Source organism: Somniosus microcephalus, chromosome 22 (genome assembly GCF_052327205.1).
Source record: "Somniosus microcephalus isolate GS21.2 chromosome 22, FLI_Smic_1.0, whole genome shotgun sequence".
NCBI classification, from domain to species: Eukaryota; Metazoa; Chordata; class Chondrichthyes; order Squaliformes; family Somniosidae; genus Somniosus; species Somniosus microcephalus.
This window is the reverse complement of record NC_141008.1, coordinates 29,640,112-29,656,816: the sequence shown is the minus strand read 5'-3', so window position 1 is coordinate 29,656,816 and position 16,705 is coordinate 29,640,112. Positions and strand designations below refer to the sequence as shown.

The window sequence follows — 16,705 nt, the reverse complement described above, 5'->3', positions numbered from 1 at the left end:
CCCCACCGCCCCCCCCCCCCCCCACCCCAATTTTTTTAAGCACTGTTTTCAGACTTTTCATATATAATACATGACCAATTTACATGATTGAGTCAGATCTGGAATCTAAACAACAGAATAAACCTATTTCTTCCTCATCAAAGATCATTTCTACTAATTCAAGCAAGAAACTGACCACATTTGAACTTTTGATCACACTCCACAAATCTGTCCTTGCAGCAAATGAAAGTAGCAATTCAGGCTCTGTGACAGCTAGTCTTAGCAATACTGCAATGTGTTTAGTACCAATACTATGTTCTTCTGTTAGGTTTATTTGGCATATTGATGATTATAACTCTCCTGTGCTGGTGTTCCAGGGGGTGTACCAGGAGGCGTTCCAGGGGGTGTTCCAGGAGGTCTACTAGGAGGCGTTGCAGGAGGCCTTCAAGGTAATTTGATATTTTATTGCTAATTTGATTGCTTATCCAGCTTTTTGTTAGTGGGAATTATTCCATGTTTGCTTGCGATCTTAAAGATTACTGTAATTTGTTAGTTAGATTTGAACAATTTGCATTAATATTGATTATTTCAGAAATGGGGTTTATCTGAAATGAGGTGGTGCTGTTGATCTTCAGAATATTACTCATTGTTCTACTCTGTATGCAGCTGGTCTCTGCTCTGTCATAACTTGTCAATCCTCTGTCAATGCAGGTGGATACGCAGCAGCTAAAGCTGCTAAATATGGAGGTAAGTCTTTCCAGTTTTGTCATTTGTAAAAGCATCAAATTATTACTGTATTAGTACGCACTGATTATTAATGGGAAATGTCTTCTTGACACGTATAGAATGTACCTCATAAATAAATTCATCATCAATCAAAGAATACATTTCAATCCCAGTTACAATGGTTTCCTCATGGCAGGAGGATTTGTCCAAATCGTACCATCAGCTCTCCTCACTTTACTGTATATTTAACAACATTGAAGTGTTCGTAGCAAGAAATACCATTCTGCAATTTGGCTGAATTGAGTTCAGCTTTGAGAAGATGCTGCTGTACTGAGCTTGTAGTTCCATAAACTGAACAATATCCATTCTGATTACACAGAGAATTTGGAGTACGAGCCAGGAGTTCCATAATTCTGCCAGGTCTTTATTACAAGGGCTTTGTCCATCAATATAAGATAGTCACCAAGAAATCAAATAGGGAATTCATAAGAAACTTCTTTACCCAGAGAGTGGTGAGAATATGGAACCTGCTACCACAGGAAATGTAAAGTCTGTGGGTTGTTTAGTTAATTAATACACAGACTCCAAGAGTAACTTAAAACAGGACTTTACTGTTCGAAGGTCAGGGCGAATCTGCTCAATACTTCCTGACACAGCACTTATATACCGGTGTGGTCACCGTCGGTATTACAGTATACAGAAGCCAACAAAGTAGTGCAACACCTAAAGTAGTTCTCTTAAAGGTGGACGGTTACATACAATAGTTCTCTTAAAGGTAGACGGGTACATACACTACAGGAAATATTTGAGGCAAATAGTACTGTAGATGCATTTAAGGGAAGGCTAGACAAGCATATGAGGGAGAAGGGAATAGAACCTCTCCAGCCTCCTCCCATCCTTCCTCATCGTTAGGAAGGCTGGGAGGAGGCTCAAGTGGAGCATAAACGTCGGCATGGACTGGTTGGGCTGAATGGCCTGTTTCTGTGCTGTATATTCTATGTAATTCTATCTACATTAATTCTATGGCCTAGAAATTCAGTGGCCTGCGCCACCAGTTTGCGTCCAAAGAGGGCTTTTGCGCTTCTGGCCACAACCACCGCGATATTTAGCAGGGCGCTAATGGCAGCATTAGCCTGTAGCGCTGCGCCGCCACCGATGACGTCATCGGTGTGCGCAGCGCCCCGCTATCGCCCCGCTGGCCATATTTGGTCGCGCCCACCTCCTCCGCGCCGGCCGCAAACAGCGACCGGTACACGGGCCTACCTGTGGCGGTAGTGGGGCGAGTTAAGGTGGAGGTGCGGCCGGCCGCTTTTTCGGCGGCCACCTGCCCGCACCTCCGTCCCCGGCCTCCTTCACCACCCCCCCCCCGCCCCCCGCGGCATTGCCGGCTGTTTCCCGAGAGCCCGGCACTTCTCCTTGGTGCCGGGCTCATTTGCCGGCACTCGCGAGCGGGGATCGCGCTGTTGCAGGCACCTCCCCCTTAACAGTGGGAGGAAGGCCTGCAGTACCACAGCCTGCCGCGCCGCAGCGGGTGGCGCTGCGGCACTTTGCGCGCCGATATTCAGTTTCAGCGCCCCCAAGCGGGGCGCCGAAAGCCTTGTTTAGCGGCCGGCTTCCACTTGGGGCGCTGAAACTGAATATCCCGATGGCGCAAGTGGCTCCGCGCGCAGCGGTAATTCCGGCGCCCAGGCGAGCTGGGCGCCCCAAACTGAATTTTTAGCCCTATGTGTTTAGTACCAAAAATATGATCTTCTTTTGGATAATTTGACATATTGATGATTGCAACTCTCCTGTGCTGGCGTTCCAGGGGGTGTACCAGGTGGCGTTCCAGGGGGTTTACCAGGAGGCGTTCTAGGGGGTCTACCAGGAGGCGTTGCAGGAGGCCTTCAAGGTAATTTGATTTTTCATTGCTAATTTGATTGCTTATCCAGCTTTTTGTTATTTGGGAATGATTCCATGTTTTCTTGTGATCTTAAAGATTACTATACTTTGTTAGTTGGATTTGAACAATTTGCATTAATATTGATGATTTCAGAAATGGGGTTTATCTGAAATGAGGTGGTGCTGTTGATCTTCAGAATATTACTCATTGTTCTACTCTGTAAGCAGCTGGTCTCTGCTCTGTCATAACTTGCCATTTCTCTGTCAATGCAGGTGGATATGCGGCAGCTAAAGCTGCTAAATATGGAGGTAAGTCTTTCTACTTTTGTAATTTGTAAAAGCATCAACTTATTATTGTATTAGTAAGCACAGATTATTAATGGGAAACATCTTCTTGACAAGTATAGAATGTTAGTCACAAATAAATTCATCATCAATCAAAGAATACATTTCAAACCCAGTTACAATGGTTTCCTCATGGCAGGAGGATTTGTCCAAATCGTACCATCAGCTCTCCTCACTTTACTGTATACTTGCTGGTTAAAGAAGGGATTAAGACAATTGTAAGGAAGGATATTAGCTCTGATATTAGAAGGATATTAGCTCTGATGATGTGAAATCTGTATGGGTAGAACTGAGAAATACCAAGGGACAGAAAACGTTAGTGGGAGTGGTATATAGACCTCCAAACAGTAATGCGGAGGTTGGGGATGGCATTTAAAGGGAAATTAGAGAAGCGTGCAATAAGAGCACAGCAGTCATCATGGGTGACTTTAATCTACATATAGATTGGGCTAACCAAATTAGTAACAATACTGTGGAGGAGGAATTCCTGGAGTGTTTACGGGATGGTTTCCTGGACCAATATGTTGAGGAACCAACCAGAGATCAGGCCATCTTAGACTGGGTATTATGTAACGAGAAAGGATTAATTAGCAATCTTGTTGTACGAGGCCCCTTGGGTCGGAGCGATCATAATATGATCGAATTCTTCATTTAAGATGGAGAATGAAGTAGTTGACTCAGAGACTAGGGTCCTGAATTTAAATAATGGAAACTACTATGGTCTGAGGCGCGAGTTGGGTAGGATTGATTGGGAAATGTCACTCAAAAGGTTAATTGTGGATAGGCAATGGCAAACATTCAAAGACCGCATGGATGAACTACAGAATTTGTTCATCCCTGTTTGTCATAAAAAGAAAACAAAAAAGGTGATTCAACCGTGGCTAACAAGGGAAGTTAGGGATAGCATAACATCCAAGGAGAGGACATATAAATTGGCCAGAAAAAGCAGTAAACCTGAGGATTGGGAGCAGTTTAGGATTCAACAAAGGAGGACAGCGGGATTAATTAAGAAGGGGAAAATTGAATATGAGAGTAAGCTTGCAGGGAACATAAAAACTGACTGTAAAAGCTTTTATAGATATGTGAAGAGAAAAAGATTGGTGAAGTCAAGCGTAGGTCCCTTGCAGTCAGAATCAGGGCAATTTATAATGGGGAACAAAGAAATGGCAGACCAATTAAATTCATATTTTGGTTCTGTCTTCACAAAGGAGGACACAAATAACCTCCCAGAGATGTCGGGGAACATAGGGTCTGATGAAAGGGAGGAACTGAAAGAAATCAGTATTTGTAGGGAAATGGTGTTAAGGAAATTGATGGGCTTGAAGGCCGTTAAATCCCCAGGGCCTGATAATCTACATCCTAGGGTACTTAAGGAAGTGGCCATAGAAATAGTAGATGCATTGCTAATCATCTTCCAACATTCGATGGAATCTGGAACAGTACCCATGGATTGGAGGGTAGCTAATGTTACCCCACTATTCAAAAAAGGTGGTAGAGAGAAAACGGGGAATTACAGACCGGTAAGCCTGACATCGGTAGTGGGGAAAATGCTAGAGTCCATTATAAAAGATGTAATAGCAGAGCACTTGGAAAATAGTGACAGGATCAGACAAAGTCAACATGGATTTACAAAAGGTAAATCGTGCTCGACTAATCTACTGGAATTTTTTGAGGATGTAACTGGTAAAATAGATAAGGGAGAACCAGTGGATGTGGTGTATTTGGACTTTCAGAAGGCTTTTGATAAGGTCCCGCATAAAAGATTAGCATGTAAAGTTAAGGCACATGGGATTGGCAGCAAGGTATTGACTTGGATAGAGAACTGGTTGGCAGACAGAAAGCAAAGAGTTGGAATAAACGGGTCTTTTTCCGAGTGGCAGGCAGTGACTAGTGGGGTACCGCAGGGATCGGTCCTAGACCCCAGCTATTCACAATATATATTAATGATCTAGACAAGGGAACTAGATGTAATATCTCCAAATTAACAGACGACACAAAGCTGGGTGGGCGTGTGTGCTGTGAGGAGGATGCTGAGAAACTCCAGGATGATTTGGACAGGTTGGTTGATTGGGCAAAAGCATGGCAGATGCAATATAACGTGGATAAATGTGAGGTTATCCACTTTGGTGGCAAAAACAGGAAGGCAGATTATTATCTGAATGGCAATAGATTGGGAGAAGGAGAAGTGCAACGAGACCTGGGTGTCCTTGTGCACCAGTCGCTGAAGGTAAGCATGCAGGTGCAGCAGGCGGTTAAGAAGGCAAATGGTATGTTGGCCTTTGTAGCGAGAAGGTTTGAGTACAGGAACAAGGATGTCTTGCTGCAGTTGTACAGGGCCTTGGTAAGACCACATCTTGAGTATTGTGTGCAGTTTTGGTTGCCTTATCTGAGGAAGGATGTTCTTGCCATGGAAGGAGTTCAGCGAAGATTCACCAGGCTGATACTTGGGATGGCAGGAATGACATATGAGGAGAGATTGGGACGATTGGGCTTGTACTCGCTGGAGTTTAGAAGAATGAGAGGGGATCTCATTGAAACTTATAAAATTCTGACAGGCCTGGACAGACTAGATGCAGGAAGGATGTTCCCGATGGTCGGGGATGTCCAGAACCAGGGGTCACAGTCTAAGGATAAATGGGTAGGCCATTTAGGACAGAAATGAGGAATTTCTTCACCCAGAGAGTGGTGAACCTGTGGAATTCTCTACCACAGAAGGCAGTAGAAGCCAATTCATTAAATATATTCAAGAAGGAGTTGGATATATTTCTTAAGGCTAAAGGGATCCAGGGGTATGGGGAGAAAGCAGGGACCGGGTACTGAAATTGGATGATCAGCCATGATCGCATTGAATGGCGGAGCAGACTCGAGGGGCCGAATGGCCTACTCCTGCTCCTATCTTCTAGGTTTCTATGTTAACAACATTGAACTATTTTTAGCAAGAAATACCATTCTGCAATTTGGCTGAATTGAGTTCAGCTTTGAGAAGATGCTGCTGTACTGAGCTTGTAGTTCCATAAACTGAACAATATCCATTCTGATTACAGAGAGAATTTGGTGTACGGACCAGCAGTTCCATAATTCTGTCAGGTCTTTATTACAAGGGCTTTGTCCATCAATATAAGATAGTCACCAAGAAATCAAATAGGGAATTCGTAAGAAACCTCTTTACCCAGAGAGTGGTGAGAATATGGAACCTGCTACCACAGGGAATGGTTGAGGCGAATACTATAGATGCATTTAAGGGGAGGTTAGACAAGAATATGAGGAAGAAGGGAATAGACCCTCTCCAGCCTCCTCCCATATCGTTAGGAAGGCTGGGAGGAGGCTCGAGTGGTGTAAAAACGTCGGCATGGACTGGTTGGGCTGAATGGCCCGTTTCTGTGCCGTATATTCTATGTAATTCTATCTACATAATTCTATGTGTTTAATACCAAAAATATGATCTTCTTTTGGATAATTTGACATATTGATGACTAACTCTCCTGTGCTGGCATTCCAGGGGGCGTTCCAGGAGGTGTACCAGGGGGTGTACCAGGAGGTCTACCAGGAGGCGTTGCAGGAGGCCTTCAAGGTAATTTGATCTTTTATTGCTAATTTGATTGCTTATCCAGCCTTTTGTTAGTTGGGACTTTGCTCTGTGCAAATTGACTTCCCTATTTGACTACATCGCACAGAAACTTCACTTCATGAGTGAAATTGGTTGTGACGTACTTTGGATCATCTGGCGGGGATGTGATAGATGCAAGTTCTTTATTTAGGTTGTCCTATTAAAGCAAAACCTAGGATTCCTGGGTTACCTCAGAGGAATTTAGAAGAAACATGCTTTTTCTTGGAAATTTTAACCATCGTAGGCTACCTCCATAAGGAGACTAAATCTGAAATGTGATGTGGCAGTCACTCCTCAACGAGATGTTGATGGGATCGGTAACATTGGAGTTGCTAGAAACACAGGAACTGTTGCAACTGCCTGTCAACATTCTGTATCAGTTGCAAAAGTTTCCACAGAATATGAGTAATGAAGCTTTATACACTACTCCCAAAGAACACCAGTCCATGTGTGCAAATGTTCAGATACAGAAGTATTCATCACTTGCTGAGCAAAGATTGCTGGAGTATCCATTGAGCTGGGGTATTTTGTTGGTAACCCAGCCGAATGAATACTCGAGCAACCTTTGTTCAGCAAGCTTCTCTGTGCTCCCAGTAGCCATCAGGATCTATTTTGTGAGACATTTGCCCTTGTTACTTCATCCTTTTGGATGCAACCTGTTGTAATGCCATCTAATATACAAAAGAATAGTCAGGTTTTCGTTTAAGTCAGGTAAATTGCATAGACTCTATGTAAGAGATAGGAATTAATGGGCAAATAGTCTTATTTTATTCCATGTTTTCTTGTGATCTTAAAGATTACTATACATTGTTAGTTGAATTTGAATAATTTAAATTAATATTGAATATTTTAGAAATGGGGTTTATCTGAAATGAGGGGCTCCTGTTGATCTTCAGAATATTACTCATTGTTCTACTCTGTATGTAGATAATCTGTGCTCTGTCATAACTTGTCATTTCTCTGCCAATGCAGGTGGCTATGCAGCAGCTAAGGCTGCTAAATATGGAGGTAAGTTTTTCTACTTGTAATTGTAAAAGCATCAATTATTATTTTATTAGTAAGCAAAGAATATTAATGGGAAACATCTTTTGGCAAGTATAGAATGTACATAACAATTAAGTTCATCATTAAGTAAAGAGTAAAGATCTTTCCAAATATTACTATCAGCTCTCCTCACTTTACTGTAGATTTAGCATCATTGAAGTGTTTTTAGAAAGAAATACAATTCTGCAATTTGGCTGCATTGAGTTCAGCGTTGAGAAGCTGCTGCCTGATACTGAGGTTGTAGTTTCATAAACTGAACAGTATCCATTCTCTGATTACACAGAGCCAGGAGTTCCATAATTCTGTCAGGTCTTTATTACAAGGGCTTTGTCCAGAGAAAAACAAGGAAACATCTTGCCACAAGGAGAAGCAAGCAGTGAAAGTCCTAATCCTGGATATAGACCAATATGAAATGTTCAATCAGCAGTAGATAAGTACTTGTTTAGAGACGTATACAAGAAAAGAATGGAATCAATAAAGTATACTAGCAGGAATCAGAGTTAAAACAAATGGTAGCACAGGCAGTAAGTAACAGGGTTGCAATCTGTTCAATATTCTCTCTTTTCAAAATGCTCTACCTATTATGAATTCTATCACTCATAATTTATTGATGTCCATTAGACTTCTAGTTGTATTTTAAGCTGGTGGTTTATTTTGATACTTTCCACTAGATTTTTGAGTTTTGCGGTCTTTTCCTTTTTGCAATATTTTTTCATCATTCTAATAATGACCACCAGTAACAACTGACATTGTTACTTAAAAGTTACTTGATTTAAACATCACATCATATTCCCTGACCGGGCTGCTCAGGTACCACTTATATCATGGCATGACGTTTAGCATATTTATCTCAGATTCTTGTGCCACAGCAGACAGCACCAACACTAGAATGTTCAGGTAATCTGTCAAGTGATGTATGCAAAAGGTAGTGGAAATCTAGTACTCTTCCAAAAGGCTGTGGATGCTGCGTCAATTCAAATTTTCAAGGCTGAGACTGATAGATTTTTGTTAGGTAAACAATATGGAAGCTAGTAAATTGAGTTGAGTTACATATTAGCCGTGGTCAATTTAAATGGTGGAACAGGCTCGAGGGGCTGAGTGACCTTCTCCTGTTCTTATGTTTGGTCACTGTTGTTACTCACTGGTGCCATTTGCCATGCCAAAGCACGACTTGTGCATTAGCAGTGATGGAGCATTTCTCGGCATGGTGGAATACTTGCAATAGTACTGTCTATGGTCTCAATATCACTCAACACTAACCTATCTTCAAAGCAGTGAATAGTATTACCAGCTGACAATTGCTTGGTACTGACTAGTTCCATTGGGTGTTTAGTATTCATGCAAGCACATCAACAGCTTGGTTGGTGTTAACCGTGGCTCAGTGCACTGTCACCTCAGTCAGAAGGTTGTGGTTTCAAGTCACACTCGACAGACTTGAGTATAACATCTAGTCTGACAGTCCAGTGCAGTAGTTAGGGAATGCTGCGCTGTTGGGGATGCCATCTTTTGGATGAGACGTTAAACTGAGGCCTGAGGGCAGATGTAAAAGGTCCCATGGCACTATTTTGAAGAAGAGCAGAGGAGTTCACCCGATGAACCCTCAACCAACATCACTAAAAACATATCTGGTTACTATCACATTGCTGCTGGTGGGACCTTGCTGTGCACAAATTGGCTGCTACATTTCCTACATTGCAACAGTGACTTCACTTTCAAAAAGAGTACTTAATTGGTTGTAAAGTACTTTGTGATGTCCTAAGATCGTGAAAGGTGCTTCACAATATAATATGGTTTAAGATAATGGTTGAGAAAGACATACGTAAGACAAAGACGAAAATAATAGTTTGGAAAAAAGATAATTTTGAGGGAATGAGTATGGAACTCAAAGATAAACTGCAAAAAAATATTGACAATCAGAGATAGAACAGCAGAAATATTTGAAAAGGTGATCAATAGAGTTCTGGAGAAATATATTCTGCTAAATAACAAGAGCCAATAATGAAACACCATGGATGAATAAAGAGATAAGGGCAAAATTGAAACTAAAGTAAAAGGCACACGCTAAGTACACAGACAATAAAGGAGAGGATGACGAAAGGGACTATGAAGAGGTTAGGAAATAAGTCAATAAAGCGATTAAGAAGGCAAGGAGGAACTACAAAATTAAATCATCGAGGAATATAAAAAGTAATAGTAAGGTATTCTACATAAATAACAAAAGGAAAAACAGGATAAAGATTGGGCCACTAAGAGATGCACAAGATAAACTCACAGATAATGACAGTGAAATGGCAGAAATATTGAATAATTACCGTGCTTCAGTATTTACCAGAGAGACTAACAGGTTGGACTACATTACAAGAAGAAATCAAAAAAGATGTCACGAGATTTAAGATAGCAAGGGGGAGATAATTGATCAACTAATCAAACTTAGAATGGATAAAACCCCTGGTCCAAATGGATTGCATCCACGTAAACTAAAAGAAGCTAGGGAAGTGATAGCAGAGGCACTATTACATTTATCTAAAAATTCATTAGTAAAGGGAATAGAGTCAGAGGACTGGTGGACAGCTAGGGGGAAAGATTGAGTCACGCCGCCTTTGGGGCGCTAACTTCGCCGGGGCGCTACTAAAATTAGCGCCCCCGCAGCCGAAATCTACCGGTCGCACCCCAAGAGGGAAGCGGGGCGCTACTGGAAACGCCCCACCTCACTCTTGGGGCACTGTGAGCGAATATCGTGGCGCCACGTGCCACAGCGCCACTCTCTGCGACACACCGTGCCGCGATACTGCAGGCCTTCCTCCCCTTATTAGAGGGGAGGGGCCTATCGCAGCGCGACCTGGGGCCCAGCTGGGCCACCAGGGATCGGAGTGCCAGCAAAAAAGCCCGGCACTCAAGAGAAGTGCCGGGCTCACGGAACGTAGCCAGCACTCCAGGGGGGCTGCTCAGGAGACCGGGGATGGCAACGGGGGCAGGTGCTGGCAGGCGGCCAGCAACAAAAATGGCCGCCCGGCACCTTCCCTTTAATTAGTGCTGCCCCAGCCACAGGTAGGCCCCCCTGACCCCGTCGGACATAGCGTCCGGCGGTAAGTCGGGGCGATACCGAAGATCGCGGCTGGGGCATGAACGGGGCACTGTGCACGGCGATGATGTCATCACCAGCGGAGCAGCGCCACAGGGCGCTAACGGTTACCGTCGCCGCATATTCCGCTGAATTTCACGGGAGGCGTTGGCGGTGCCATTCCCAGGCGCTAGTTGCTTTGCGCCCCATTAGCATCCTAGGCGCAAAGCAACCGAATTTTTAGGCCCTAATGTTATAGCTATATTTTTAAAAATTGATAAAACAATTCCAAGGTGTTCTACACCAGTTAATAGCATCGGTGGTAAGAAATATAATGGAATTTTTACTGAAAGATATAACAGAAAAACATCTGGGAACCTAAAATATAATAAAGAATAGTCAGCAAGGATTTCAAAAGAGAAGGTCACACTTGATCAACCTTACTGAATTCTTTGAAGTAACAGATAGAGTAGACGAGGGTGGTGCAGTAGATGTAATATTTTCAAAAGGCCTTCAATAGTCTACTGCATAGTAGACTTATGACTAAGGTCAGAATATGTGGAGTCAGGGGGCAAGTAGCAGAATGGAAGCTAGCGACAAGACAGAAAACAGAGAGTACGGGTTAAAGGTAGTTAGACTGGCGGAAGGTGGGAAGTGGTGTTCCACAGGGATGGGTGCCAGGACCACTGCTGTTCAACATTTACATAAACGATTTGGACTTGGATACCAGAAGTACAATTTAAAAATTTGCAGGTGACACCATATTCCCCCCTCCCCCACCCATCACCCCCGCTTCCAGCCCTGATTTCCTCTCTGCTTATGGCCCAGACCCCCACAGCCCCTGGCCTCTGCGATTTCCAACACAGGCCCAATGACCCCTAACCCAGGTTCTAGCCACAGACAAATGCCCCCATCCCACTCCACGCTCATGATCCAAATCCCCAACCCGGACACTAGCAGCAGCCTGATTTTGCATACTCTTTTCCTGTGGGCTGTTGTGCTGCATTGGCATTATTATAATAATGCCTCAAGCACAATATCTGTGGTGCCTAGCACCTCACCATTCTGGCACAGGGAATGTAAATGGGTGCGCTCGAATTTTAGGGCCATGGAGTCCTGATAATACTGTCTAAGGCCCTTTTATGTTCTTTCCTCTTAATGTGAGTATCTTAGTGGCTGATACAACCTAGGATTTTCAAGTTGGCTTCTTTCTACATAACCCTCTTCCCCCAGTTGTCTCAGAATCCACCTTTCCATTCCCTGTGGTTACTGTTATAAGTGCACACACAGGGAAGAGGCATGTGTGTCTCGTGTGTTGCTAACCACATGACCAATAATTCATTAACTCGGAGATAGAACTCCAAACCATCGTCAACACCTTCACCGAAGCGTACGAGAGCATGGGCCTTACACTAAACATCCGTAAGACAAGGGTCCTCTACCAACCTGCCCCCACCACACAGTACTGCCCCCCGATTATCAAAATCCATGACAAGGCCTTGGACAACGTGAACCACTTTCCATACCTCGGGAGCCTACTGTCAACAAGGGCAGACGTCGATGACGATGTCCAACACCGCCTTCAGTGTGCCAGTGCAGCCTTCGGTCGCCTGAGGAAGAGAGTGTTTGAAGACCAGGACCTCAAACCCGGCACTAAGCTCATGGTCTACAGAGCAGCAGTGATACCCGCCCTGCTGTATGCCTCAGAAACATGGATCATGTACAGCAGGCACCTCAAAGCACTGGAGAGGTACCACCAACGCTGCCTCTGCAAGATCCTGCAAATCCATTGGCAGGATAGGTGCACCAACGTCAGTGTTCTGGCTCAGGCCAACATCCCCAGCATCGAGCGTGGTCAAAGCTTCGATCAGCTCCGATGGACGTATCACATTGTCCGCATGCCCAATACGAGACTCCCAAAACAAGTGCTCTACTCGGAGCTCCGGCACGGCAAGAGAGCCCCAGGTGGGCAGAGGAAACGCTTCAAGGACACCCTCAAAGCCTCCTTGAAAAAGTGTAACATCCCCACCGACACCTGGGAATCCCTGGCCCAAGACCCCACAAAGTGGAGGAGAAGCATCCGGGAAGGCGACGAACACCTCGAGTCTCTTCGCTGGGAGCAAGCAGAAGCCAAGCACAGGCAGCGCAAGGAGCGCACGTCAACCCAAACACCCCACCCACCCGCCCCTTCAACCACCGTCTGCCCCACCTGTGACAGAGACTGTAGATCCCGCATTGGACTCATCAGTCACCTGCAAACTCATTTTTTAATGTGGAAGCAAGTCATCTTCGGTTCCGAGGGACTGCCTAAGAAGAAGAAGAATTCATTAACTGTATTTTGGTTTTCAGGGGCCAATTGCAAGACAGAAAATGGGCATATGGTGAGATACAGTCATTTTAATAATGTAGAATTACAATTGACATGGGTGTAACTATTTGCAACACCAGATTTCTGATTGGTCCGCTTGGAGGACAAGACCAGATTTCTGATTGGTCCCCTTGAAGGGCAAGCCTCACCCAACAGTTTGTCTGGAATGTGTAATTATATCCTGCCTGCTGGAGTAATCAAGATCTTTGCAATGTATAATTTGATCCATTCATTATGACAGCCAGGTTCTGGAGCTCACAGTGCTAACACTACTGCTTTCAGAGAACAGACAGGGCGCACCCTCCCGAGTTAGGACAATCTCCAGCCCCCCACAACAAGTTCCTAACCTTCTCCCCGCTAACAAGTTCCTGACCTTCTCTCCCCCGTCCGAGTTCATGACCTTCTCTCCCCCCCAACAAGTTACTGACCTTCTCTTGCCCCAGAGTTCCTGACCTCCCCCCCCCCAACAAGTTGCTGACCTCCTCCGCTCCCAACAAGAGCCTGACCTCTTCCCCCAACAAGTTCCTGACCTTCCCCACCCCAAAGTTCCTGATCTTCTCTTGCCCCAGAGTTCCTGACCTCCCCCCCCAACAAGTTCCTGACCTTCTCACCCCCCCAACAAGTTGCTGACCTCCTCCGCTCCCAACAAGAGCCTGACTTCTCCCCCCAACACGTTCCTGACCTTCTCTTGCCCCAGAGTTCCTGATCTTCTCACCCCCCCCTCTCAGGTTCGTGACCTTCTCCACTGCCCCCCTCCCCCGAGCTGGGCCTACAACCGGTGAATGGGTTCCGGGTCCAGGGTTTGTGCTGGGCCTACATCCAGTGAATGAATTCTGAGCTCTGGGGTTTCAGCTGGGCCTACAGTCGCTGAATGGGCTCCGGGGTTTGAGCTGGGCCTACAGCCGGTGAATGGGCTCCAGGTAGGGGTTTGAGCTAGGTCTACATCCAGTGAATGGGCTCTGGGATTTGAGCTGGTTCTACAGCCAGTGAATGGGTTCTGGGATTTGAGCTGGTTCTACAGCCAGTGAATAGGCTCCAGGGTTTGAATTTGGGCCTACAGCTGGTGAATGGGCTCCGGAGTTTGAGCTGGGCCTACTGCCGGTGAATGGGCTCTGGGATTTGAGCTGGTTCTACAGCCAGTGAATAGGCTCCAGGGTTTGAATTTGGGCCTACAGCTGGTGAATGGGCTCCGGAGTTTGAGCTGGGCCTACTGCCGGTGAATGGGCTCTGGGATTTGAGCTGGTTCTACAGCCAGTGAATGGGCTATTGGGTTTGAGCTGGGCCTACAGCCAGTGAATGGGCTCCGGGGTTTAAGATGGAACTACAGCCGGTGAATGGGCTCTGGAATTTGTGCTAGGCCTACAGAAAACGTAGGTACATGCGTGGTTGGTACGATGGGTGCACATGCACGGCTCCGGTGGGTGGTATAACATTATTTAGGCTCCGTCCCTATGCAGTGTACATGCATAGAATTACTGAAATTTGTTCGTGCAAATAATCACTCCAAATCGACAAAAGTTGGACTGATGATTCCATTAACAATGTTGCACAACCTGACAGGCACAATCAATTCACATGATTGTGTCACGCCTAAACAATAGAATAAACTATTTCTTCCTCATCAAAGATCACTTCTACTAATTCATTCAAGGATCTGAACCCATTTGAGCTTCTGATTCACTCCACCATCTGTTCTTGCAGCAAATGAATGCAACAATTCAAGCTTTGTGACAGGTAGTCTTAGTAGTACTGCAATGTGTTTGGTACCAATAGTATGTTCTTCTATTAGTTTTATTTGACATACTGATGATTGTAACTCTCCTATGCCGACATTTTAGGAGGCTTTCCATGGCGTGTAGCGGGAGGCGCTCCATGGCGTGTACCTGGAGGCTTTGCAGGAGGTGTACCTGGAGGCTTTGCAGGAGGTGTACCTGGAGGCTTTGCAGGAGGTGTACCTGGAGGCGTTCCAGGAGGCTTTCCAGGTAATTTTTGCTCTCATTAAAAACAATTTAGATTCATTGAGATACGTTGAATGAAAAGTGTAAGTTTTATTCTTGCTAGTTTTACAATCCAGTCTGTTACAATGCTGCAGTCATAGTGCAAATGCAGCCTGAATCCACTGTCAGGGCCTGGAGTGAAATTCCCTCATTTCTGGGCCAAATGTCCTGTTTCTGTGCTGTAAATTCTATGTAATATAAATTCTATGTAAGGAGGTGAGATATGGTCACTGGCCTAGACATTCGATTGGCCTGCACCCATTTTCCAGGCGCTAAATGGCCTACTAGGAAGCATGTGCACATTTGCAGCTGGTCGTGCCATATTAGATTGGGCTTTTCCGTTGGCGTCACGAGCACAAGCCAGAACTATTAAAAATACTTAATATTATTTAAAATAGGCTCTTTAGCATCTTACAGAACCCTTTTCAGATTTTGGAATGCCCCAGCCCATGACTCGCTATGTGCTGAACTCACCCAGCATTTCGTGGCGTTAACTGGCAGGGAGGATCCACTGCCAGCGCTATTTAAAGGGATCATGCAGTACTTACATGTTAGGTGTTGGTTTGTCATTTCAAGCTCATGGTTAATTTCTGGGCATTTCTTGGTGTGTTTTAGCTCTCTGGAAAGTTCACTTTATCTGCATAGAACAATATTTTTCTGGCATTTCACTGTTGGCTGCCTTAGAAATACTTTGACTGAAGTCATGGGTGATTTGGTAGGGCTGCCTTTGGGCCTGGAGGTCAAAGGGAAGTAGCAAGAAAGTAGCAAATCACTGGTGGTCGACACTGCTCATGCTCTTTCCTCCTCCTCCTCCTCCTCTTTATACTCCACAACTTTGCAATCCTGAAGGACTACACCTTACCATCTAGACAACCAGAATTGCAGGAGAAGAAGAAGAATGAAGAGGAAGAAGAGCAGGTGGAGCATGAAGATGAGGAGGAGAAAGAGCATGAGCAGTGTCGAAGACCAGTGCCCCTAGTGCCAGAGCTCTTGTATCAGCTTATCAATGTGCATTTCACCAAAACCATCCCTAATACATCCAGGCCCATCATCATTACTACCACCATCCAATTGCTTTCCTTCAGACCAGCCTTATGGGTCTTGCCCTTACTTAGCAACAAATATAGTCACCAACACTGAATCCAGAGCAAAAAGAAAATTGTCAAACAAAGCTATTCCAGCTGCTTCTTACAGTTAATAGAAATAATTATGAATCACCATTGTGCATTCACTTAGTGTCCATCTTGTTTGCTTGTTTCCCTATTCTAGTGCTCCTACAAACTATTTTCCCAGTGGCTATAGCTTGGGAGGTGGAAGGCTGCTGAGCTTCCATTATGGATACTTTACTGAGACTGCACATCAGCATTCTTACGGCTCTGGACGAGAACAGAGTGCAGAGCCGCTGTGATACTTTGGAGGCCCCTGTCAATATTGGCTCCCAGAGCCAAGATCGCAGCTGCCTGAGCTTCCATGGCAACAGCGTGAGCTGCATTAGTAGGCATCTGAGCTTCTATGGACTTTTATATAAGTGACTCCGTCGTGGTGGGTGTCACTGTCGTGTTCATGTTGGACAGAATGGTTTCCCTGCTTTGCTCAAAGCCTTGACACAAACTGGAGCTGGACTCCTCCATGCTCTGCAACATTGTGCACAAGCTAGCTGACAGGCCTCCCAGTGCACCAAGCATTTCCTGGCTTGC

The 16,705-nt window shown here is 45.0% G+C and overlaps 1 protein-coding gene across 16 annotated transcripts in view; it reads left to right on the top strand.

The window, feature by feature from the left end:
• LOC147102129 (uncharacterized) overlaps positions 1-16,705 on the top strand; it is a 330,921-nt gene that overhangs the window by 199,780 nt on the left and 114,436 nt on the right. For all 16 annotated transcript variants that reach the window (XM_085964374.1, XM_085964369.1, XM_085964366.1 and 13 more), the window contains 7 exons: positions 357-428; positions 691-726; positions 2,513-2,596; positions 2,860-2,895; positions 6,431-6,502; positions 7,511-7,546; positions 14,850-14,993. In XM_085964374.1, the coding sequence (XP_085820500.1) occupies positions 357-428; positions 691-726; positions 2,513-2,596; positions 2,860-2,895; positions 6,431-6,502; positions 7,511-7,546; positions 14,850-14,993 (480 nt within the window). The remainder of the gene's footprint in view (positions 1-356; positions 429-690; positions 727-2,512; positions 2,597-2,859; positions 2,896-6,430; positions 6,503-7,510; positions 7,547-14,849; positions 14,994-16,705) is intronic.